We start from the raw sequence: 23,517 nt of genomic DNA, 5'->3' as shown, positions 1-23,517 counted from the left end.
AGCTTCCTGTAACTATTTCTGGAGTTTTTCAAGAAGAAACTAGACCAGACATGTCAAACTCACGACATCACGTGATGTCGCGCGACATATCGGAGCTTTTTTCCCATTGCCGGCAATGGGGTGGGCCCAGTTTCCTGGTGATGCGTCCGGCCCGTGGGCTGGCAGTTTGACACCCCTGGACTACCATCATTTGTTCAGAATAGTATAGGATCCCATGCTTGAGCAAGGGATTGTACTAGAAGACCCCCAAGGTCCCTTATAACCTTGTTATTCTATTTCTATGTTTTCTGCTAGCTAATTGTTAGCCAGATTTTTGCAGTCCAACTATGGTAGCCTTGATTAAAGAAAATGGGTGCAAAGCAGGCATCAGTTGTCAGCCTTGCAAAGGTGAAAGAAAAGGAATTCAAATAAATTATCCATAAGTGTCTCTGATGAACATAATTTAAAATCTTACAAAGCCCAGCAGATATATATTTCTTAAAACAAGTCCTTAGAAGCAGTATTGAAAATAGTTATTGCAGAAGCAGAATAAATGCAAGTTAGAATTTTATATGAGGTCAGTATGATAAGAAACTCACAAGTTCTTTATACACAATCCATGCTACTTAGAGGAAACAGTTGAGGGAGGCAATGTATTACTTCAGAACAAAATATTAAAGCACTTGAAAATATATGTTCACTACATTAAATGGTACTGTGGGAAATAATCTTGAAAGTAGTCCCAATGTAAGGTTTGTTTATGAAACACTGAAGAATATTAGGAGCAGTAGTACTGGATCAAGCCAAAGACTAATCTATGGTCAGAGAATCCATCTACATTTCCAACTGTCCAAAAGTGAGATTAGCTCCATCCCTGTTAATGTTCTGGAAGTCCCTCAACACTTGGCCATGTCATCAGGCTGGGATCCTAGTGACATTCTAAGACGGTTCCATCATTGTGGTTAATACTATCTCCCATGCCTTGTTTTTATATATATATATTTTAATGCAGTAATAATTCTTTTGTATTTTTATTAATGATTGATTAATGAAATAATAACTTTTTGTGAGATGGGTGGCTATTTAAATTTGATAAACACTGTTTGAATTTCAAGAGGGGGAAAGAGAGAGATTCACTTTCTTTATATTCTGTATAATTTTAACACTTTTCATGACTCGTTAACATCTTTTTAATATATGTTGAAAAGTTCCAAGCAAAGTACAGTACAGGACTGTAATCTTTTACCAGAGGGGAATTCTTCAATATCTCCTGATACTTTGAATGTGCTTTTTTGTGGGGGAGGGGGCCTTTTTCCAATTTTGTAGGGGTGTGTGTGTGTGAGGGAGTGGGCCTACTGTATATGCATGAATGGGACAATCAAAAATGGATGAGAAACTGACAGAAGGTCTCCCAACATCAAAAACTTATATCCTAACAAATATACCAATTCATTAAATTGGAATGATATTTTAAAGTCATGGCTTTCTGAGACTCCTCTATTTTAAAATTTGGGGACTGCAAAAATCAGATCATCATATGGCAGCAAAGAGTTTCGTGCCATGTATCGGACAGAGAAATACATCTAACCAATAAAACTACAAAATTATTTAATAAAATAGTCAAAATTGCAACTTGAAAGATTACGCGAATCTTGGTGAATGTCCCTTTGTTCATCCGGTAATCAAACCGGATGCTGATGAATCCGTATCTCTAAGACTTCTGGGAAATGTAGTTTGGTCATTCAATTGCGCGAACAATCAGAAACCGGCAATTGCAGGTAACGGGAGGAGACGTGTAATTGACCCGAAAGCGGACAAATCGCAAAGAAAAGAAAAGAAAGAGGGAACTGTTTGAAATCGATCTTGGGAAATACAGAAACAGAGCTGAAAAGAATAGCTGATTAATATTTCTAATATTATAATGCTTAAAATACAGTTTTAAAACTTCATTTAGTATGTATTGTTGAGCCATTATTGGTGTTTGTATGTGTGGGGGGGAGAGGAGGTAATACAATATACGTTCAGTCAGACATGAAAATTTTCTAGCATCGCGTTTTGTATTCCTAACAAAAAAGAATGTTAAATTTAGCCTATGCGTGTCTCATCGCACCTTAGGGCATTACGTTGCTTTATCCTCAAGAAATCTCTTCCTAGAAATCCTGGAAGCAGTTTGGGGAGGAGAAGGGCTAATGCAGACTTTTCAGGTTTGTCAGATCAGGGTTTCTGGAGACCGGAAATCACTGCGGTGGTGTACTGAAAGCACCAGAAGAATCAGGAAGTTCCTGGTGTGAAAGTTGTCCTTGAACTGTGATGTTTTAGGGGCGTTTTTTTTTTCTCAAAACTGAAATTATTTGGGAAAATCACAGAGAGCAATTGTGAGTTGTGAGTTTTCTGAACTTTATTCTGAAGCTATCATAGAGGATAATGCAAGACCAACTAGGATAACAGATATAGTAGATGGCAGATGGTAATTTGAGCTTGGTTTTTGGCATCTTGGTTGCCCTAAGGCGGTGTTTCTCAACCTTGGCAATTTTAAGATGCTGGACTTAAATATCTGGAGAATTCTGGGAGTTGAAGTCCATTCACAGAACAAAACAAAGCTGTTCCCTCCTGCTAATTCTCTAGCCTTGACATTTCTAGGTTTTTGGATGCTATCAGCCATAAAATATTTGTAAAATGGTTGTGTTTGGAAGTATTTAGCTTGTCAAATGACAGAATAACATTTTAAGATTTTTATTCTGTTCTGGAAAAATATGTTTGTAGAACCACAGCTAAAAAGTTGTGAGAATTAAGCAAAATTCATACCAAGACTCTTGGTCTCTAAATGCTCACTTTACACCATGTGTTTTCTTGCCTCACAAAATTTTGTGTAGGGGATAATATGGATTTAATAATATTCCACAGAGGTGAGGCAGCTGTTGAAAATATCTGTTTCCAGGTCTGCTCTTCCGTGATCTGTCAAGTACTTAAGACATAGAGCATTCTCTCATAGGTGGATCAAATAGGATGAAGATATATTTCTGAGGGTTCTCTTATTGGAAATATTTTTGTTCAGTGGAAGAATCTTTCTGTTCAAAGCCATTTCTATTCCTATCTATGGCCCATCTCATAAAATCCAATCAGGTCAGCATGATCTCATTGAACATACATCCCCTGCCACCCTTCCATTCTCCTGGAACAGTTATTACTTATTAGGTGTATAATAATGGACTCTGGGCAGTAAACAAAACTGGAAAATCCTTGAAAATAGATAAAACATCAACAGTTCAGACTAAAACAATCTTATGAACAGCACAAATCAAACAAAATAGGAGTGCTACACAAATAATAATACATCATTCTCAGACCTGGGTGGAATTAAATCCATGTTTTCAGTACTTTCCTTGTTTCTGGGTGGGTGTGGGGGGGTGGATTGAACTGTTCCAGAAGGTGAAAGCACACCACCTTGATCCCACAATATTTTAATAGTTTTTCTTCCAAGATCTGCATGGTCTTCATGTAGGTCATAACAACCTGGCTGTTCAAGGAGCTCTGAGCTGTAGAGTTTTGTGAATCCATTAGCAATGCTATGACTGTTTTAATTTTGTATTCCTTGGACAGTTGAGTTGTTTAATAATTAAGCAGTCATATAAATCCAATCAAATAAATGAAATGAATAATTTGTTATTATGGTTCATTGCTTAGTCAGCCTGATGTTCAGACTGGATTTGGCATTTTTGTCCACCAATCAAGTCCTTTCCAAGGATCTGGGATAGCAGCTCTTGATGTTGATGTCATTGCAGGATGTACCGTATTTTCCGGCTTATAAGACGACTTTCTAAACCATGAAAATCTTCTCAAAAGTCGGGGGTCATCTTATATGCCCAGTCGTCTTATACGCCGGAAAATACGGTAAGTTGTTTCCAAGTCCAGCTGCCTTTTGTAATTGACCGATGGTGAATTTATCAATGCTAATGGTGTTCAAGTGGTGCTCCAGTTCTTTTGGGTTTTCACCAAGTCACCTATTATTATTGGTACAATTGGCACTGCAATCTATTGAACACGTGACAAAAGAATTGTCTGAAACTAGCTGTTTGAAAAACTTTTTTCTAGGACTTCCTTTAATAAATAAGGTATATTTCAAGATATTTGTTTTAATTTCTAATTAAAAGCCTGGAGCTTACTAGATTGATACTTCTTCCAACTTCCATAAATCCATGGTGGCTGGGGATAATGGATATTTACATATTTCCATGCTATCAAATTAGAAAAGACCACTATATGGTTTCCAGACCCAAATTCAGAATGGAATTTCCTTCTTGGCCACCCTCAAGAAATACTCTGTATTGTAACTAAAATTATCTTCTCCATAGCATTTAATAAACTGGATTTTTCTATGCCCGTCTTTCCCTGGGATGGTTTTACCTCTTTCTCACGTTGCTATTTGCTTCTTTTTAAGATTCTTGGCTGCTGCAAGCTGTTTTATATGTGGATTCCTTATAATCTAATTATTTTATATTTCAGTTCATTGGATTTCAAAAAACTAAAAACAAAAGAAAGGTATATTTGTTCCTGTAGTTAACCACTTTAGACATCTTTGGGATAGAAAGAAGAATGCAAGTATTTTTAAAATATTATTTTAAACATAATAGTTAATTTAGGCTTCAACTATCATATGTTAAACTACTGGTTTTATTTCTGTATCATCTTGACTCCAGTAAGGTTAATCAAAAGAACTTCTACTGAGAGACAGTGGTTGCAGTAAAGACAGGCTGAATCTAATGGTCCCGCACAAAGTACAAAGCTATTCTTCCCATTCTAAAATCCAACACACACACACCCCAACCAGTGTGCTGGCACCACTTGGTGCCACAAGGTTGTTTTAAGAATGTTGAGGTGCAAGGGCGCAGCAACCTTGGAATCAGGTTGGAACCGGCTGAGAGTGAGTCCATCTCATCTCTGAAGACAATCCCCCTCCCTAATTCCCATTTGTCTGAAATGGTATAGGGTTCCTGCCTGAGTAGGAAGTTAGACTAGAAGACTTCCAAAGTCCCTTCCAACTCTATCATTATTATTCCCCCTTGTTTGTGTGATTTATGCATGTTCCTGTGATTTAATTCATATTTGCCCATGTTTTCCTATAAGCTTGTATCATTAGTTAGGGATTTTAAGAGTTAGTTTTGGGACTCTATGATGGAAACAGAAGCAATGCAATAGTTAAAAAAATTCAAGATAGTGGCTTTGGTCGTACTATGTCCTACTGTTACAGTTGCCATCTTGACACATTTTACCCTATAGGTAGTCCTATAATGCTAGCATATCCACTGGAAACATGTCAAATAATAAGGGATTATTAAGTGCATACTTCTGCCCTACATCATATTTCCTAACTCTCTGATCATAATTTTATTTTATTTAATTATTTAACTTAATTCATTTATATAGCCTTCCATTTTATATCGAACTCTGTGAAAAAAGGAGAGGGATAATGGGGAGAAATAATAGGAGTGGGGGTTTAAATGACAGTACATGAATGGTAAAGGTAATGGATGTTTATTAATAGGGTATGCATGCATGATGAGTGAGGTATTTAGGTTTATGCCCAGGTATGGCTTTTCTGTATCCGTTTGTGGCACTAGAATGCAGTAGAAAAGTTCCCAGCAAGGTGTTTCAATACAAAATGGCCACTTTTGTTTGTCATTGACTTACAAGGTCCTTTCTCAACTTAAGTGATGGCCTCTGAGATGGCTACTGCTGAGAAATCTGAATTTCACACATCTAAAGGGTGGCCAGATTGGCTTACAAGCAGATCTTGAATCATCACATGCTTCTTCTTTATTGTTATGGAAGCTATTTAACTATTTTCTGAACAGTTTCATTGCTTGATTTCTGCATTGCAAAGACATTGGCTCAGTAAGAGCTTGTCAGAAACGCATTTTAATTCTTCTCATCTATTTCAGTTTCACCACCATGGATATCGTTTACACTACTGGTGTTCAGTTTGCTGAAACGCTTCAGAGTGCCCTGCCTGGCCTGGAGGATTTTTGGCTTTGGGTAACCTTTTTCGGCGATCCCAAATGTGTCTTCATTATTTATTTCCCTCTTGCCTACTTCCTGCTGGGTAAGAAGGTTGGATTGACGGTGCTGTGGTTGGGCCTAATCTCAGAATGGCTGAACTTGATGTCTAAATGGTGAGGAAAAAGCAAAGGTAAAAAGACAATATTCCAGAATTAAACTAGATTCATTCCTGTGAACTGTATGGAATGTTTGGAATCTAGCCATTCCATTTTTGGCATCAGGAAAACCCATAGGAGCAAGGGCAGTATTATTCTACAGTAAGACAGTAACTTCTTTGCTTTTGTAAGATGGAGAAGGAGCGTTGTCTTACCTGAATGCCTTTTCTCAGCATGATGATGGAGAATCCACAAATGGGTTGTCTTAATCTTCCTGCTCCAATAAGACTAAGTCTGAAGTGTAGATACGCCTCTGCTGTGCCATTGCACCCCAGTTTGAGACTAAGGCGATACACAGACATTAGTCCAGCGCGTGTGCTTTCCTAATATTGGAACCAGGGCCCAACTGACCCTAGGTGGGAGGGAGTGGATTCTCCATCATCATGCTGAGAAAAGGCGTTCAGGTAAGACAGCGCCCCTTCTCCAGCATGATTGGATGGAGAATCCACAAATGGGACATACCAAAGCCCTGTGTCCCTAAGGGGGGAATCAGTCTGGGCCTGGGTCCTGCTAGATGACAACACGTGTTGCAACACCCTGCGACCAAAGGAGGCATTGGAAGATGCATATTTATCAATCTTATAGTGACGGACAAAGGACAAGGGCGAGGATCATGTCGCTGCCCTGCAAATCTCCCCTATGGATGCCTGGGTCGCCCAAGCTGCCGAAGTAGCGGTGCCCCATGTGGAATGTGCCGTGATATGCCTAGGAACCATCAGTGATTGAGTTTGGTATGCTAGGGCGATGCAGGCCTTAATCCATCTTCCTATGTTGAGGAGGAGACCTTCTGGCCCATGCATGAAGGTTGAAAGGATACAAACAATGCCTCGGACCTATGGAAGGCCGAAGTCCGTCTGATGTAACGTTGCAGGGCCCTGCGAGCGTCAAGTGTGTTCCACTGCTTCTCAATTCATTGGACGGGGTGGGACAGAAATCTGGTAAAACCACCTCCTGGGATCTATGATACAAGGAATTTACCTTGGGTACAAAGGAAGGGTCTAGTCTGAGGGTCACCCTGTCTGCATGGAAAACACAAAGGTCCTCTTTGACTGAAAGAGCGGCCAGTTCTGAGATTTGCCTGGCCGACGTGATCGCAACAAGGAATGCCACTTTCATAGACAATAGTTTAAGCGAACATGTGGCAATAGGTTTGAAGGGTAATGAAACGAGTGCCTGTAAGACCTGGTGAAGGTCCCACGATGGGTATCAGTGTACTGTAGGTGGCTTGGCGTTAGTCGCTCCCTTTAAGAAGGAACGGACCGTAGGGTGATGTGCCAGGGGAGTGGCATTGTCACACGTGATTACCGTAGCAAGGGCTGCAACCTGTCTACGGATGGTGCTCGGGGATAGCCTCTTGTCCAACCCATCCATCAGAAATTCCAACGCAAGTGGTACAGAGATACCCGAGAGTTCTACCTTACGACCTGAGCACCAATTGCAGAAGCTCCTCCATGTGGCATCATATATTCTATTTGTCGAGGGGCACCTGGATTGTTGAATCATGGCTATCACCCTTGACGAATATGAGTCTTGGCTCAAGGCCCGCCTCTCAAGTGCCAAACGGTTAGTTGGAGCCATTGTGGGTATGGGTGCTGGAGCTCCCCGAGTGAGGGAAATACGACCTGCCGGGATCCTCCACGGAGGGGAGACGGAGAGCTCCATCAGGTTGGTGAACCATGGACGTCTCGGCCAATGTGGTGCAACCAGGAGGATCTCCGCCCGTTCGTGAAGTGTCTTTCGGATCGTGGCGGGAAGAAGTGGCAAGGGAGGAAAGGCATAAAGCAGTTCCCTGGGCAGGGGCTGTGGAGGGCATCTGTCCCCTCTGCTGTTGGAGACGGGAACCTGGAAAAAAATCTCGGGAGTTGGGAGTTGGTTGGGGAAGCAAAAAGGTCTAAGGCTGGGGAACCAAACCTGTCCACGATCTCCCTGAATACTTCCGGGTCCAATCGCCACTCGGCATGGTCCACGGTGGCTCTCCTTAATGAGTCCGCCTGTTGATTGGTCACTCCGGATATGTGCTCTGCCCTGATGGAAGCAAGATTCAATTCCACCCAAGACCCCAACAACTGGGCCTCCTGCATGAGAGGCCTGGACCTTGTCCCCCCCCCCCCCCGCCTGTTGACGTGGGGCTTGGCAGCAATATTGTTGATAAGTATCAGGACATGCTGTCCTGCTACTAGGTTGCTGAAATGTTGTAGAGCCAGATGTATGGCCCTGAGTTCCAGCCAGTTTATATTGTTTTGTAAGTCCTCCTGGGACCACCGACCCTGAGCCCAATGTGACTGGAGGTATGCTCCCCAGCCGAATAGGCTTGCGTCCGTGCTGATGGTGATTCTGACTGGTTCTCTGAACTCTGCCCCTTGACAGTGCTGGGGAAGCCCACCATCGAAGGGAGTTCAACACCGGCCACGGAACTCGAACCTTCTGGTTGGAAGCGCTGATGCGTAGCCTCTGAAATGGAAGAAGAAGCCACTGTAGTTCCCGGGCATGAAGGCGTGCCCACGGAATGATCTGTACACAGGATACCATCTTCCCCAGGAGCTGAGATAATGAGGCTAATGTGACCACCTTGGCTCTTCGGATCCGATGGACAAGGGCCTGAATGCTTTCCTGACGGTCCTGTGATAAATAGACCGTACAGCTATTCGTGTCTATAATTGCCCCTAGATGTAGGAGCTGAATTGAGGGTACAGTATAGCTTTTCTGAAAATTGACAGAAAAGTCGTGCTCCTGAAAGGTCCTGATAGCGAGGGCGAGGTCTGACTGAGCGCTCTGGTAGGAGGAGGACTGAATTAATATATCGTCCAGATAACACTGGACTCTGATTGGGGATTGTCTCAGGTGGGCTGCCAGTACTGCCAGTACCTTTGTGAACACTCTAGGTGCTGAAGAGAGGCCAAATGGTAAGGCCCTGTACTGGTAGTGCCGTTGGGCATAGCTAAACCTGAGGAATTTGCGATGCCCAGGGAGAATGGGGATATGCAAATATGCCTTAGTTAGGTCTATTGATGTAAGGAAGTCCCCTTTTCTGATGCTAGCTAAGATTGATTGTAGTGACTGCATCTTGAACTTCCTGTACATCAAATAATAATTTAGATCTTTTAAGTCTAAGATTGCCCTCCAGCCCCCCGAAGACTTGGAAATGACGAAAAGATTTGAGTAGAACCCCCGTCTTTCCTGGTCCTGCGGTACTCGTTCTGTGGCCTGAATCTGTAAAAGTTGAGCAGTGGCCTCTGACATGAAGTCCGCTCTAGTCCTGTTCGTGGGAATGGGGTAAGATCGAAACCGATCCGATGGACTGGCCCAAAACTCCAGCATCAGATCCTGAGTAACGGTGTTTAAGATCTATGAGTGATGACCTATGAGTCCGTGGTAGTGGCTGCCCATATGTCAGAATAAAGGGACAGCCGGCCTCCTATAGGAGAGGAGTCTGTGGGATCACGTGCCTCGTTTGTAGAAGTGTCCTCCCGCGCCTCGAAAGGGCCGCTTGGCCTGGACTTGTGGTCGATTTCTGTATGTGGAACAGTCTTGCTGGCGCTCCGGTCTTTGGTAGGAGGTGCGAGAGGCCTGGGCCCAGTCCCAGGTGGAAGCTGGCCAAAAGGGCTGCCTACGATAGTAGTTCTGTGATGACCCGGCCCCTGAGCGCTTATCTCCTTTTTTGGAGGTGTTAATGAGGGTCTTGCGCTTGCCTTCTATTAGATAAGGATCTAGGGCCGTGCCAAAAAGATGCCCCCCGGTATAAGGCTTAGTGGCAAGGCGCCACTTGGCTTTGAGGTCTGCCCGCCAGTTCTTAAGCCACATAAGTCTGTGGGCTGAAATGTCCGCCCCAATGGCTTGTGAAGAGTATCTGGCGGCATGTAATGAGGAGTCAGCTATGTACTGGGATGTGGCCACCAAGTTATCCAGGTTCTGGTGAAATCGGACCTGGTCAGGGGGAATCATGTCCTGGAGTTCACGCAGCCACAGTACTGAAGCCCGAGTGAAGAAGGCCATGGATGTGAAGGCCTTGATGGCCCAGGCCGATGCCTGATGAGATCTGCGTAAGGCAGCTTCAATTTTCTTGTCCTCTGCCTTAAGTGCCTCGGTTATGTCCCCTGGGATGTTTGTATTGGAAAACAGAAAATTCAGAGGCTCGTCAATTTGAGGAACCTCCAATAAGGAGGTGAAAGATGGAGCCACATTGAACAAGCTCTTCTCTGTTGATCCCAGATAGGGGATAGAACCCAGGTTATCCCACTGTTTCTGCACTGTGTTGCAGAAGAAGAGGGGGGTAAGGGATATGCTTCTGAGGTACCACCGGTTCGGCGTACAGTGGATTAGGATCTTCCTGTTCCGGAGTGATGTTGGCCATTGTGCAGGCCTTGAGTAGTAAGGAGTTGAAAAGGAAATGGTCAAAAAGACCAACAGGTGGAGCTGGATCTGATGTTGAGGTACCCTCGTCATCTGATAAGATCAGGCCTGAAGAGTCGAAGCCTGCAGCCTCTGAGTCAGAGGAAACGTCCTCTGTGAGGTCTGGTGATTCAAGGCAAAGAAGGGACCGAGGAGGTGCTGAGGGAACTTGGGGGGGGGGGTGCTGGGAGACAGAGGAGGCCATGAATTGGGCAAAGGCCTGAGCTATCATGACCTGAAAATGCTCAGGTCCTAATGACTGTACATCGGGGGGGCGGAGGCCTGCTGCAGTTGGTGTAAAAATGGCCTGAGGCCCAGATAGAGCAGAGTTGCCCCGTGTGTCCCTAGATTTAGCCCTGACATGACAGATTCAGTCTGGGCCATTTCTCTAGGGGGAGACCAGGCCCCTGGGGCTAAACTACAATGGTTAGATAGGGGCTCAAATATGGATCCTCCAGGTGTAGTGGTGTTCAATTGGCCTGGAGTAACTAACCTCAATTTGGAGGAATCCTCCAAAGTGTGAGGAGTGGTGGTCTCTTTGCCTGATCTAGCTCATTTGGAAGGCTGTGTTCTAGCCTTTAATACGCTCTTCCCCGCCGCCTCGGTAGAGGCCGTGTGTTTCTTTTTGGCGGGGGGCTCGATGGTGTCCTGTAAGGATGTTGGAAGGGAGTTGTCTGCCATAGTGTTTGGAAATTCAAATTGGCAACCTGCACTCTAAATTGCTCGAGGAACTGAGATAACAGGCCTCTGAGAGCTCTATTCAGTGAAAAGTTTCCCCCCCCCCTCAAGCATTGTAAATTCACTGAAGGAGCCCAGTCGAAGGAACGTCCAAACCCAGGTGAGGGTGGTGGTGGTGGGGGTCAATCGCCAGGTAGTGCGTCCTTGGGACGAGCTTGCCCTCCCCAAGTTCAGCTGCAATGTTCAGTTTAGAGAAACAAAATGGAGGCTGAAACAAAATGGCGGCAGCAACAAAAGCGCGCCAAAAATAACTGCCAACTGTCTCTGAGACTGTAAACCAGCCTAGCTGAGACCTCTACGAGCCCTGGTTCCTGTAGGAAGCTCCTGGGCTCCTCGGTAGGCACAAGGACGTGATCAGCGTTCCTGACCTGTCTGGAAGCCTCCGCTGTAAGTAATAGAGCTCCGACGATCAGCTGGCTGTCGTGCTGTGCTTAGTGTGGATTCGGCTTGCCGCAAAGGCTCCAGTCGATTAGGGAGTCCCCCGTCAATCAGCTAGCCAAGGAGGTGTGCGCAGGCTAGCCTCCAACAATCAGCTGGCTGTTGGAGCTGCTGGTAGCCTCCGGGTAATAAAGCAGACCTCCGCCGATCATCTGGCTGGCAGAGCCACAGCCCCCTGGACCGATGGTGCCAGGGAGAGCCTCATTGACTTACAAGGAGCCTGAGGAAATCATTGCAGTAACAACCTGTAGAGTTGTCTCTGAATATGACAAGGAGAGAACGAAGCTGTTATCAGTCTGCAGAGAAGAGCAGGTAAAAACTTCCCAGCAAGAAGAAATGAAAAAAATTTTTAAGACTAACTGATCAATCTTGTTCTAACTGACTGAAAAAAACGCGCCTGTAGAGCAAGAGACTAAGTCTAAAACTGGGGTGCAATGGCACAGCAGACTTAGTCTTATTGGAGTGGGAAGATTAAGACAACCCATTTGTGGATTCTCCAATCATGCTGGGGAATGGTAGATTCAGCCATTGTGATACAGAAGGAGGAGCCAACATCCAGGAACTAAACACAAAACATAAACTTTGTTTTGCATCAAGGACATCTTATAGAACTATCTCCAATTTATACAGAGGATGAATTCCTTTTCATGGTTTATAAATAAATGCTTTGTGGCTGAAATGGCATTCACATAACAAACATCAAATATATAAGAGAATTGAATTAACTAAATTAAGGTAATTACTTAAAGAACCCCAAGGGAAAAAAAATCTATTCAGTGATTCTGGATGGTGTGGAGAAGCAGAAAATCAGGCATGAAAGGAATTGGAATATTGAATTTATTTGTTAGACTTACAGCCTGCCTGTGATAAAAAAATAATTCACTCAAAGTCACCGTCTGAATTTCCACTTTCACCCCATGCTGCACTGTGTTTGAATAGGATGACTTGAATTGCAGCTGGTAGTGCTTTTATTTGTTATTAACCAACAGTCCACTAATATTTGTTAACTGACGTTCAATAGAATTTTGTGGAGTAGCAAAATATTTTTGGCTTTCAGAGGAATTAATATCAAGGCTTAGAACAATTTTGGAACTATTCATCGATGGAACAAATCTTCTTGTTCTGTCCAGGATATAGAATTATAGAATTGCTCCATTAAGAACAAGAGGAGGATGGCTTATAATACTATAGTAGTCGTTAGGACTTGGAGTAAAGGTTTGTATATATACATGAATAGGGCTTTCTTGGAACTCATGCATTAAAAGCTGATTGCAGATGGGTTGAAGAGCAGTGTAGGACCCTTGCCTGGACTCTGTGCATTTCATTGGCCTGGGAAAAGCTCTATGTGTGTGTGTGTTCCAGTGTTTGCAAATAAAGCTCTTCTACATTAGCATGTGAAGAAGACTTTGATTTAATTGGAAACTGTTGTTCTCTTTCTTTCTTACCATACCTGTTAGTTATACAGTAGGTGTGAGGCCTGATTCACACTGTGATGAGTCCAGTAGAAATTAACAAAATAATGTCCAGTTGCAGATAGCCCTGCCTTCACAAAAGTGGCAAGCTTGCAACCCTTCTGCTGTAAAATACAAATTAGAGCCAGTGGTTTTACGCTGATAAACAATAATATTTAGTCAGAATGGTGCAGGGGTTGAAGTATTTTCTAGAACTGGAGAAACTGGTGTTCTAGTCCACTTTCAGTCCTGAAAGGTTTCTTAACACTGTAGGCCGCAGTCGCTGGCTTTCAGTCCATTATTCCTCATTGAATTGTCATAGCAAAATATTGGATGAGGAATTGCTATCTAATGTACATCACCTTGAATTCTTAGAAGAAATGAATTAATAAATCTAGTGAAAGAGTACCATAGTTGTCAGTTGTAAACTAGTAGATAAGGTGGCAAGTAAACTTAAACTTCCTAGCATTTTGAAAGTGTTAATTTTGTTCTTCCCAGCTCTTAATTATATATATTTCCTCTTCCTTTTATTTCCAAGGTTATTATTTGGGGAACGGCCTTTCTGGTGGATCTCTGAATCTGGATTTTCCAAGAAGAAGGAAATTTTTCTCCGTCAGTTCCCATCCAGTTGTGAAACAGGGCCAGGTTGGTAATGCAGCCCAATAGAAAATAGGAATTGAAGAAAATAAGTGTTGAAAGTTTATGTTACCCTCTCTCCACATTCTTGAAATTCTGTTCTGTAAGGTTCTTGAATGGTTACTTTGCTTTTAGTTTCAACCTGCTTTCCTTTGGGTGAGTCAATGGTTTCAGATTGGCTATGCCTACCATGCCAGTTATTGTGTGAAAAAGCAAGGCCTTCTCATGACACTCATTTTGTGAGAATAGTGACAACATATTTTTATAATGTTTGATCATCCAAATCACCATTCCAATATCTTAGGAAACACCATTTTCACATAGAAAATTCAATAGTTTACCTATAGGATCTTTATAAAATGCTATTTTGTTTTCATTTGGACCATACATTCCCAGTATCAAAGTCTTAGCTCCTTGTAAAAAACTTTCATTCCAACATATCTGCCATGATTATTAGTCAGTATAAGTTTTGAATACACTTGAGAGAGTTTATATACAAAGCAACTCTGTTTCTTTTATTCCTACCGAGATAAATTCCAATTTTTTGTCACCCAAATATTTTGTATCCTTTTTCCTAATAGCTGTTTCTTTTTTAATTAATTTTTATCATAATATAAAATACAAATGAGAACAAAGATAAAGGGAAACGGGGAAGGGAAAAGAAAGAGAAAGAAGTGTAGGATGAGGGAAAAAAAGAAGAGGGGAGGAAGCATTAACTTCCAACTTTTTTCAGCATAGCAGAATAAAAAGAATAAAATAGCCACAAATTTTTATTTATTTGTACTTAACTTTACTAGCTATTTCTATAACAGGAAATGTATTTAATCAGAAAATCCCCAAATCAATATGTTTTATAATAAAAAAAATCCCCCTAATACAGTATCTGTTTCTTGTAAGGAAACCACATCTTGTTTGAACTTTTCCAGATAATGACATACAGGTGGTCCTCAACTTGAGATCAGAATTGGGGCTGGAATTTTCATTATAAATTATGGGGTCGTAAAGCAAGTCATCACATGATCAGACCCGATTTTATGATCATTTTAGTGCTTTCATTAATTGAATCAGCTTCCCCAGTGGAGTTTTTTGCCATTTTTTTATGGAAACCAGCAAAAAAAGTTGCAAATCACAAACCCGTGACCACAGGGTGCTGCTAAGGGTTGTAAATCCAAACTGGTATCCAAGCGCCCAAATTGCAATCATGTGATTGCAGGGGTGGTGCAACAGTTGTAAGTGCAAATACAGGAGGTAAAGTACTTTTTCCAAGACCATCATAACTTCAACTTGTCATTAACCAAACAGTTGTAAGTTGAGGAATGCCTGAATTTTTTTCTATTCTGAGGAGCATTTGCTACACTGTTATTCCACATTAAACATTTATAATCCACAGTTACACCAAGATTTTAGAAAAATCAATACTTGTGCTGAATGTGGTAGTATCCTCAGTGTCCAGCTGTATCTGCTGTGGCATTTGTTTAGTTACTCTGCTATGATCCTTTCTTTTTCTCTAATTCCTCTTTGAGTTTTCCCAGAAAGTCTCTTGCTTTCTGCACAGTGTTCAATCTGAATCTCTGTTGTCTAAAACTAAAAATCGCCCTTTCAGCTTATCCCATCTAAATGGAATCTTTTTCCATTTGAATTTGCTGACAAAAATCGACTAAAATCAAATAATCAGATTAACCAATTGATAATTAGTTAATACAGTAACAGAAGTTACCTGTTATCTTTATAGATAGTCTTCAACTTACGACTGGTCGTTTAGTGACTGTTCAGCAGACCTACCTAGGGAGCTATTTACTGGATTCAAAGTTCTGATGGGTCAGCCCCCGCTAGTCACATGACTGTACTTTGGGTACTCAGCAACATTCATTCCTATAAACCGTGTAGTACAATCCATGACTACATTTTGTAATGGTTTTGACGAAAAACGGCATTTACTTCTAATTTTTTTTGTAAAACCACACCCATAGCAAACCCTTGGTTGATTTAGTAATCACTGCAAAAAAAAAAAAAAGTAAAATCAAGCCGGTCATCTGACCAATACATTTTATTATATGAGTTACGACCACAATTGTAATTTGAGGACTACCCATAGATTATTAGTTAATTTAAGAACACTATGTGTAACTATGTGACATAATTATACCTTTTCTTTACTTTTTTTCTCTTTTACATGGATGGTCACCAGCAAGCAGAGGGATTTTATTTCTTTTTCTTTTTTGCAGGCAGTCCCTCTGGCCACTGTATGATCACTGGTGCAGCCCTGTGGCCAGTTGTAAGCATTCTGGCTAGACAGATAGCCAAGAACTCCAAAAGGTATGTCACAATAGCACTTAGACTTATATACTGCTTCACAGTGCTTTATAGCCCTCTCTAAGCAGTGTACAGAGTCAGCATATTGCCCCCAACAGTCTGGGTCCTCATTTTACGACCTCGGAAAGAGGAAAGGCTGAGTCAACCTTCAGTCAGTAATGATTGAACTGCTGACAGTTGGCAGAGTTAGTCTCCAATACAGCAATCTAACCACTGTGCCTCCACGGCTCTTGAATGCTGTCATTTTGACAATTCTTCCATTGTGACTTATAGTAATTGTTTGTTTATGTGTTAATGTATTCAGTTCTTCTTCCAAGAAATACAGGAAAGTATATGACTTTCTGACTCTCTAAGTCAGAATTGATTTTGTTAAAACTTGTGCAAATTTCTATTTTTTTTTCTTTTTTGTGGAGTTCCTGTCACTGCTATAGAATTCAGGGGCCCTTTTCAGTCTACAATAAATCATACCAAAACTATCAATAAATCCAGATCTATGTATTTCCAACTTTTGCTTCCAGCAAGACTGGACATTCCCCCCCCCCACACACACACATACACACTATGATGTAAAATAGGCAAAGACACATCATACACAAGTGCCAGGCAAAGATTTGGAATTTTTTCTTGCATTGAGATTGGAGGCATGGATTCTTTCTTTCTTTGAAATGCATCATGTCTGATTTATTGATTTATTGATTTGATACATACTCTTTTTTTCCCTTCTGGTGCTTAAGGTAATGTACATAGCTTGTTCTCCACCCATTTTTTTTCTCACCATTAGTGAAGTCGGGTAGATTGGGCTGAGAGGCAGCCCCTGACCCTAAACTCATTCAGTGAAGTATTGCGATCACAGTCAGATCACAGCTTTTACATACCTTGGACTTTATCTTAAGAGTTTGCTTTGTGTCTTAAAATTGCTGTTCACTGTGGAGGCAATGGAGCCTTGAGTTATTCACCTTTGGTCTGCAGTACTGACTTCTTTAAAAACTTCCTGTTGAAGTATGAAGCCCTGATCCTCCTTCTGTTACCTGCATGCGGCTTCCTGCCAACACTATTGTAACTGAACATCAGGGCCACAATGAATACTTGACAGTACAGCAGGGAAAGTCCCAGACTCTTTTCTTCCAAATACCTCTATCTCCTATCAGGTGATGTTGAAATCTATGCACATTTATTATAACCCTTTATGATATATTTCCTATTATATTTTATAATATAATTTGTGCCTGGTTCTCCCAGCCCCAGAAAAACAAAAAAGGCAAATATTTTATATATTTCCGGGTTGCAATTATTCCAGGCCCTTGATTGTTATGGTTGCAGATTCTGTAACTTTTTGAGCTGTGATGCTACTTTTTGGACATAATACTCTAACTAGCATCAAACACTTGCCTTCCAAATAGATAGGAACCCCTCCATTTGAAGACGGATAATCAACAAGGTGCTTTTGTTTGATCCATTCCTATAATTCTTTTCATTCTGTTAGTAGAATTGGCCTCACTAGTCTTCTAAAGTAGGAGCAATCCAGGAGTGAATGTTTGCAGATGAGGAAAAATATCAGCTTCTGGATTATCTGGATTCAGCTGATGCAATTGTGAACGAAGTCCCATCAAGATTCTTTTAACATTAGCAGTAGAGAAGGCAGCAGAAATGCCTGATTCTTTTTAAGGTGTTTCTAAATCAATAAACTGGAATTTCCATTTGTAGACCAACCTTAGCTGTGTAAATCTTTCACTCATATATGCAAAAATGCTTTATCCTGTTTTTCCTTAATTTGAACAGAAATTGTAATTTGGGACCTAGTAGTTCTAAGGCTGTTGGCTTTTGGGAGAAGCAGGAGAAATCATTCTCAATCCGTCTGAGTTATTTGGTGTGACAGTTTTCTTCTCCCATTTTACCTCAACAGTTGGATCTTGAAGGCAGTGCCCTTTACAGTTTATTTCCTCCTCTTGCTGCTTATCGGATTATCACGCATCTTCATACTTGCTCATTTCCCCCATCAAGTTATTGGTGGCATTTTGGCAGGTAAGTACATCATGAAAGTTAGCAGTACGTTATTTGTGCATGTTCTAGGTTCTTGGTTTCCACGTATATGGCAAAAACATGTGCTGAACTAAGAGATATCAGCCCAATTTTTAAACACTCCTTTGAATATTTGCTTTCAAGACTGATAAAAGCATGTCTCGTTGAGAATATTTCTATCAAAACCACTTTCCATCGGTAATCTGGTAGGACCATCAATATAGTTTCTCTCCTGTATCTAAGCCTGAATCCTGACTGATCCATAAAATCCTTTTTCTCCAGTATTCTCTGTAACTGCAGCCAATTACTTTTTCTATAACATTGCCCCCAAAAGGATGGTTGGAGACTGGGTGATAGTTATCTAAAATAACGAAATTAAACAATGACTTATTGAGAATGAGACATTAGCTCTGCTGCATTCAAGGCAAGAGGCAAATAACCCTTCACCACTATTGTCCTTCCTGGCAACCTTTCATTAGTGGGACAGATATCAAATCCACAGCTGATTAGATTATTGGATCAGAATGCCATATCCATTTCTTCTGCACCCTTCAGCTCTAACTGATCTTAAATAACTACAGATCAAAGAGTGCCAGAAAATTATCAGATTAGAAATATTGCCAGCTTCTTCTTAAAAAATTGTCCTTTTGCCTAAAAGCATACTTATTTCTAATTATATGTTCACAGGATTATAGCACATACTTGGCTAAAGAACAGTTTATGAGATTATGAACTTGGTAAAGAAATTACGTATCCCCTAAATTAAGAGTGGCCACATCTGGATCTCTTAGTTAAATCTTTGAATGATTTATAATAGATCATTTAATATTTCTCATGCACCATTGATTTATCATAACAGATATAAAATTATTATAATATGATTCTCTATCTCAGCTTATATTAGTTTGAGAGATAATATATTAAAAGATGTTTGGAATAACCAAGAAGGGACTTTCATGTGGAAGCATGATCATCCAACAGGCTCATCCTGCTTCTCTGTGTAGTTATTTGGCAGGGACTTCCAGGTTTTGACCTTAAAATCCTCCCAAAATCCAAACAAGAAAGGCGACAACAAAATTAAAAATACAGTTCTACTGCTTCTGGTGATAATTACCATATCACCGAATGCTGAATTGCTGACCTGGCTTCCCATAGGCTGCTGACCTCTGCTTTAGAACATCCAAAGATTAAGGCAATAGATTGGCAGTTTACACTGAAGCTTCCCTTTTCTACCATCTCTCTTCAGGGATCAGTCTAGGTTGGCTACTTCAATTCTGGGTCCCACTGGAAAGAGGATTCCGTTTCTACCTGATGACTTCATTCTCCCTTTGGCTAAGTGCCACAGTGATTTATTGGACATTGATTACTCTTGGCATAGATCTCAACTGGTGAGTTCCTTCAGTGCAAAGGAATGCACATGGTCATCTTTTTCACAGGGTATCTAAATATCTAACAGGCTTTCTTAACTAGCACTCTTTAATGGAACCTAGCATATGTACCTGCAACACTAGGATGCTGTTTGCCAGTCATCTTGGCTGTTTTCTGTATTTGCTAGTCTCGTGCACACAGAAAAGGGTAAGATAAAATCATGGCTTAAATCATGCCCTAAATATGAGATGAGGGCAACACTACGAAGACATCAAGTGAAAGTGATATTGCAATGCTGTTTTAATTATGCTATAAATACATGAAGGAAACAAACTCTCTGTTTTGTTGCCTGTTTCACGCACATGTTCACCATGAACTTTTTAGCACTTTTCTTGGTTTGAGTTGGAGGAAAAGAAGCCATCCATCCACATAAACAGGGGGTGAGTTTTGCCATTATTTAACTGGTCTTTTAAAGATTTAAAGATCTTCTTTAATTCTGACATCTTCAAAGATCTTCCAGCAAATACCAGGCATATTCAAATAATAAAAGAATGTTGACTTAAACATTTGTAGGAATTCACTTCTAAAAAAGAAAAAAACAGTTTACCCATGGATACCACATTTTGTAGTTTTAGAGATTCAGAGAGATTCTAGAACTACTCAGATTTCAACTTTTTCCTCCTGTAGATATGGCTATAGGTAAGTTTCATATGCCTCTCTTCATTTTACTGTCTTTAGGTCAATGAAACTTGCTATGAAGTGGTGTGAAAATCCCAAGTGGATCCATATGGACACATACCCATTTGCTTCCCTGTGTCGTGATGTAGCCACCGTCCTTGGATTGGGATTGACCTTTCACTCTTCATCCTATACTCAACTGAAGCTGGAGAGACTTGGTTGGCTTCAGAGGGGATGGTGTGCCATCCTGGCTCTTGTTGTCCTGTATTTCCTAAGTAGTATTGCCCAGCCACAAGGAGTGGCTCTGTGGTATGGGCTGAATTTTGTAAAGTATGCCAGCTTCCCATGGATAGTAATTACCCTGCTTCCAAAAGTGATTCTAATACTGGCCTCTCCAGGAACACAATCTCACACAGAGTAGCTAGAAATATTTGTTCTTTCTCCTTAGACCTTCCCATTGAAAGAAATGCTGTATTTCCTTCAAAATGAAGAGCAGCTATGTCCAACCCACGGCCCACGGGTCACATGTGGCCTTGGACATTTAGTAATATGGACCCACAAGATCATAAAATTTTAACATGAAAATTCAATCCACGATCACAGAAGATCTCAGGTTCAATCTCCAGCATTCCTACGAAGGGGTAGAAAAAGTACTCCAGTAAAATCAATAGAAAACTGAATTAGATAGTTTGATAATTTGATTTTGTATAAGGCAACTTCCTCCAATTCTAAGTGCCTTGTCTTGCCTTAATTTGGTAGCAACTTGAGGTCAAAGTCCTATCAAAGACCAGCATAAAATAGCTGATTCACAAAATGAGGTAGAAACTATTGTTTCATGTATGTCAAAGTTCACCATATTTTGAGGCAATTAGAAATGTCCCTGTTGAAGGCACATGTCCTTATTCAGTTCTGTAGTCCAAAGAAATCAAGACAACGTGCTGTGTTACTTTTTTTCTAACTGCTAAATTCTTCCTAGAGCAAAAATGACTATTCTGACAAGCTGTCAGTTTTTCTAAAGATGACTGGTTCATTATGAGTTAGCACCAGGGAAGAGCTTCTTGGAAGGGTTGAGCATCCTCTTCCCAAATATTCTGCTGCTTTCTGGAATTGAGCTGGAATGTTTTCCTGCTTTTTGTGAGCATGGATCCTCACAATAATTACTATATGATTAATAATAACCCATGTTCATAGAGCAGCATGACGTGTTTCCCCAAAAATAAGAGGAGCTTGTTTTATCTTCGGGAGATGTCTTACTTTAGGATTGCCAGAGCCAGGTCTACCATGCCGTGACACTTGTCGCGCTACTGCCTGAGTTCTTCTGTGGTTACTTGCGGCCACACGCCATGTAGTGCATTGCATTGCTACTGCTGGTCACAGTAGGAGACCACATGGTTCATTGCCCCAATCTCGCTGCTGCTGCTGCTCATGGCTGGAGGCCGCAAGGCTCATCACGCCACTGCTGCTGTCTCAGCTGGAGGCTGCAAGTCTCATCACATCGATCGCGCCACTGCCACCAACTGGCAGGAGGCCACAAGGCTCATAGCGCCATTTGCAAGTGGGTGCGATCAGTGCAAGGAGCCTCACGGGCTCCTGCCACAAGCATCAGCACAAGCTGCGTGGCCTCCTGTTGTGAGCAGTGGCAGCAGCACAATTGGCACAACAAGCTTTGCTGCCTCCTGCGACCAGCAGCAGTAGCGCGATGTGCCACATGGCATGTGGTTGCAAGTAGCTGTAGAACTCAGGCAGCAGCGCAACAAGTGTTGGGGTATGGGAGACCCGGCTGCAGCAATCCTAAGGTAAGTGGGTGTGCGGCGCGTGGGGCAGCTCCATTCCCCCACCCCCCAGATTGATTTTTACACGTGCCCCTTGCCCCAAAACTTATTTTGGGGTAGGGCTTATATTAGGCCCATGTGTAAAAATCAAGCTAAGGCATATTTTCAGGATAGCTCTTATTTTCAGGGAAACATGGTACAATTATTCAGGAGGAAATTAATCCTTTTAAATCTGTGAAGTATTGGAAGGGCTTCTTATTGGAATCCAAAACTACAACAATGTCCAAATTTGCTTGTCCAACATCTGGTAGATCCTAACCATCCCCTTCAAAATCATTTGAGTCCATTATCAAACCATTCTAACTATCCAACCATGGTTAAGTGATTTTTTTTCTATCCTATAATTTAAATTAAGTTTATCATCTAATTCTGCCTTTCAGATCAGCAAAAGACTAATAAAGAGACCTCTCCTTTTAGAAAAGGCATAATGGAGAATCTTTCCTTCCCTTTTAATGTGATCCTTACCACACGTGTGTTTTGCATTACAATCAAGCAGCTGGTACTGAAAATGATAACTGCATGGCATACTTGATTCAGGGCAGACCAGACCACCAAACAATGGAGAAATACGATCTCAGGATATCCCGTTGCTGATTTGCAAGTTTGAAAAGATGTTGCAGTAAATTATGTTCAAGTTGATATTTTCAACTGGTTGTATAATGTGTTTGTTTATGATTAATTCCATGCAGAGCAGCTGGTGTATGTATATTTTATATTTTGGTATATTTAATGAACTTCTATTAGATGGATATTTCCATAAATGAGGCTGCATTTTACCCATCATCTCTCTGATGTTCGGGAAAATGAAGGAAATACACACATAAAAGGTTTCTGATTATCCTAGAGGTGTGAACACTTCTTATTTGCACTACTTTGTGAACAGTCTTTAAATATGTTTATTTTTAAAAGTTATTTCCATAAGCAGGATCATTTATGTAGCCCTTTATCTGTCGTCTTACTACAATTAACTTGCTCTCAGTATGCCTCCATCCATGTACAATAAAACAATATCTTCAAGCCTAAAAGTCTCCAAGGTTGAAAAAAAAAAGCATACACTCTGAAATTACAGAACATTTTATGATGCAGCTCTCTCAGAATGCTTATTTCATTGTACAATCTAATAGTCTGTGGCAAACTAGTAGTATTTACAAAGAGAAGACCCAGTTGCTTAGCATCCTAAATAAAGCACTCCATAACGCAGTTTATTTGTGGCTGGTCCCATTTGTGAACCATGTACTTTTGTTACTGTGTTTCTTAGATATTATTCTTGAATAACTCCACACACCTTTGGGAGCAGTAATATTGCAACATTTAGTCTCTATTTTCTATACTTGTGTTTTATAGTCTGTTCTATTTTTGTTTCCGAAAATAGCTAGAGTCAGTTGAATCTCAGTGTGAGCATTAGCTACTTCTTGTATCTAGGAGAGAACAATGGTCCAATCTGGAACTTTTGAACAGGACAGA

The 23,517-nt window shown here is 41.2% G+C and overlaps 1 protein-coding gene across 4 annotated transcripts; it reads left to right on the top strand.

Moving 5' to 3' along the window:
• The first annotated feature begins 1,704 nt into the window (after positions 1–1,704).
• Positions 1,705–23,253, top strand: G6PC3 (glucose-6-phosphatase catalytic subunit 3). Of its 4 annotated transcripts, none has more exons than XM_039355857.1 (7): positions 1,705–1,757; positions 5,919–6,149; positions 13,746–13,852; positions 16,069–16,159; positions 18,060–18,178; positions 19,422–19,563; positions 20,282–23,253. In XM_039355857.1, the coding sequence occupies exons 2-7, from the start codon at positions 5,929–5,931 to the stop codon at positions 20,640–20,642; spliced, it is 1,041 nt and encodes a 346-aa protein (XP_039211791.1). In that variant the 5' UTR covers positions 1,705–1,757; positions 5,919–5,928; the 3' UTR covers positions 20,643–23,253. The 4 variants fall into 4 exon arrangements, with proteins under 4 accessions (XP_039211791.1, XP_039211792.1, XP_039211790.1 ...); XM_039355858.1 differs by lacking the exon at positions 1,705–1,757 and adding an exon at positions 1,772–1,932; XM_039355856.1 differs by lacking the exon at positions 1,705–1,757 and adding an exon at positions 2,103–2,354.
• Positions 23,254–23,517: the final 264 nt, after the last annotated feature.

The sequence above is a fragment of the Crotalus tigris genome, unplaced genomic scaffold (assembly GCF_016545835.1).
Source record: "Crotalus tigris isolate CLP2741 ecotype Arizona unplaced genomic scaffold, ASM1654583v1 scf7180000018762.419966263:882430, whole genome shotgun sequence".
In the NCBI taxonomy this organism is placed as follows: Eukaryota; Metazoa; Chordata; class Lepidosauria; order Squamata; family Viperidae; genus Crotalus; species Crotalus tigris.
The sequence above is the reverse complement of the archived record's forward strand: the minus strand, read 5'-3'. Positions and strand labels throughout refer to the sequence as shown.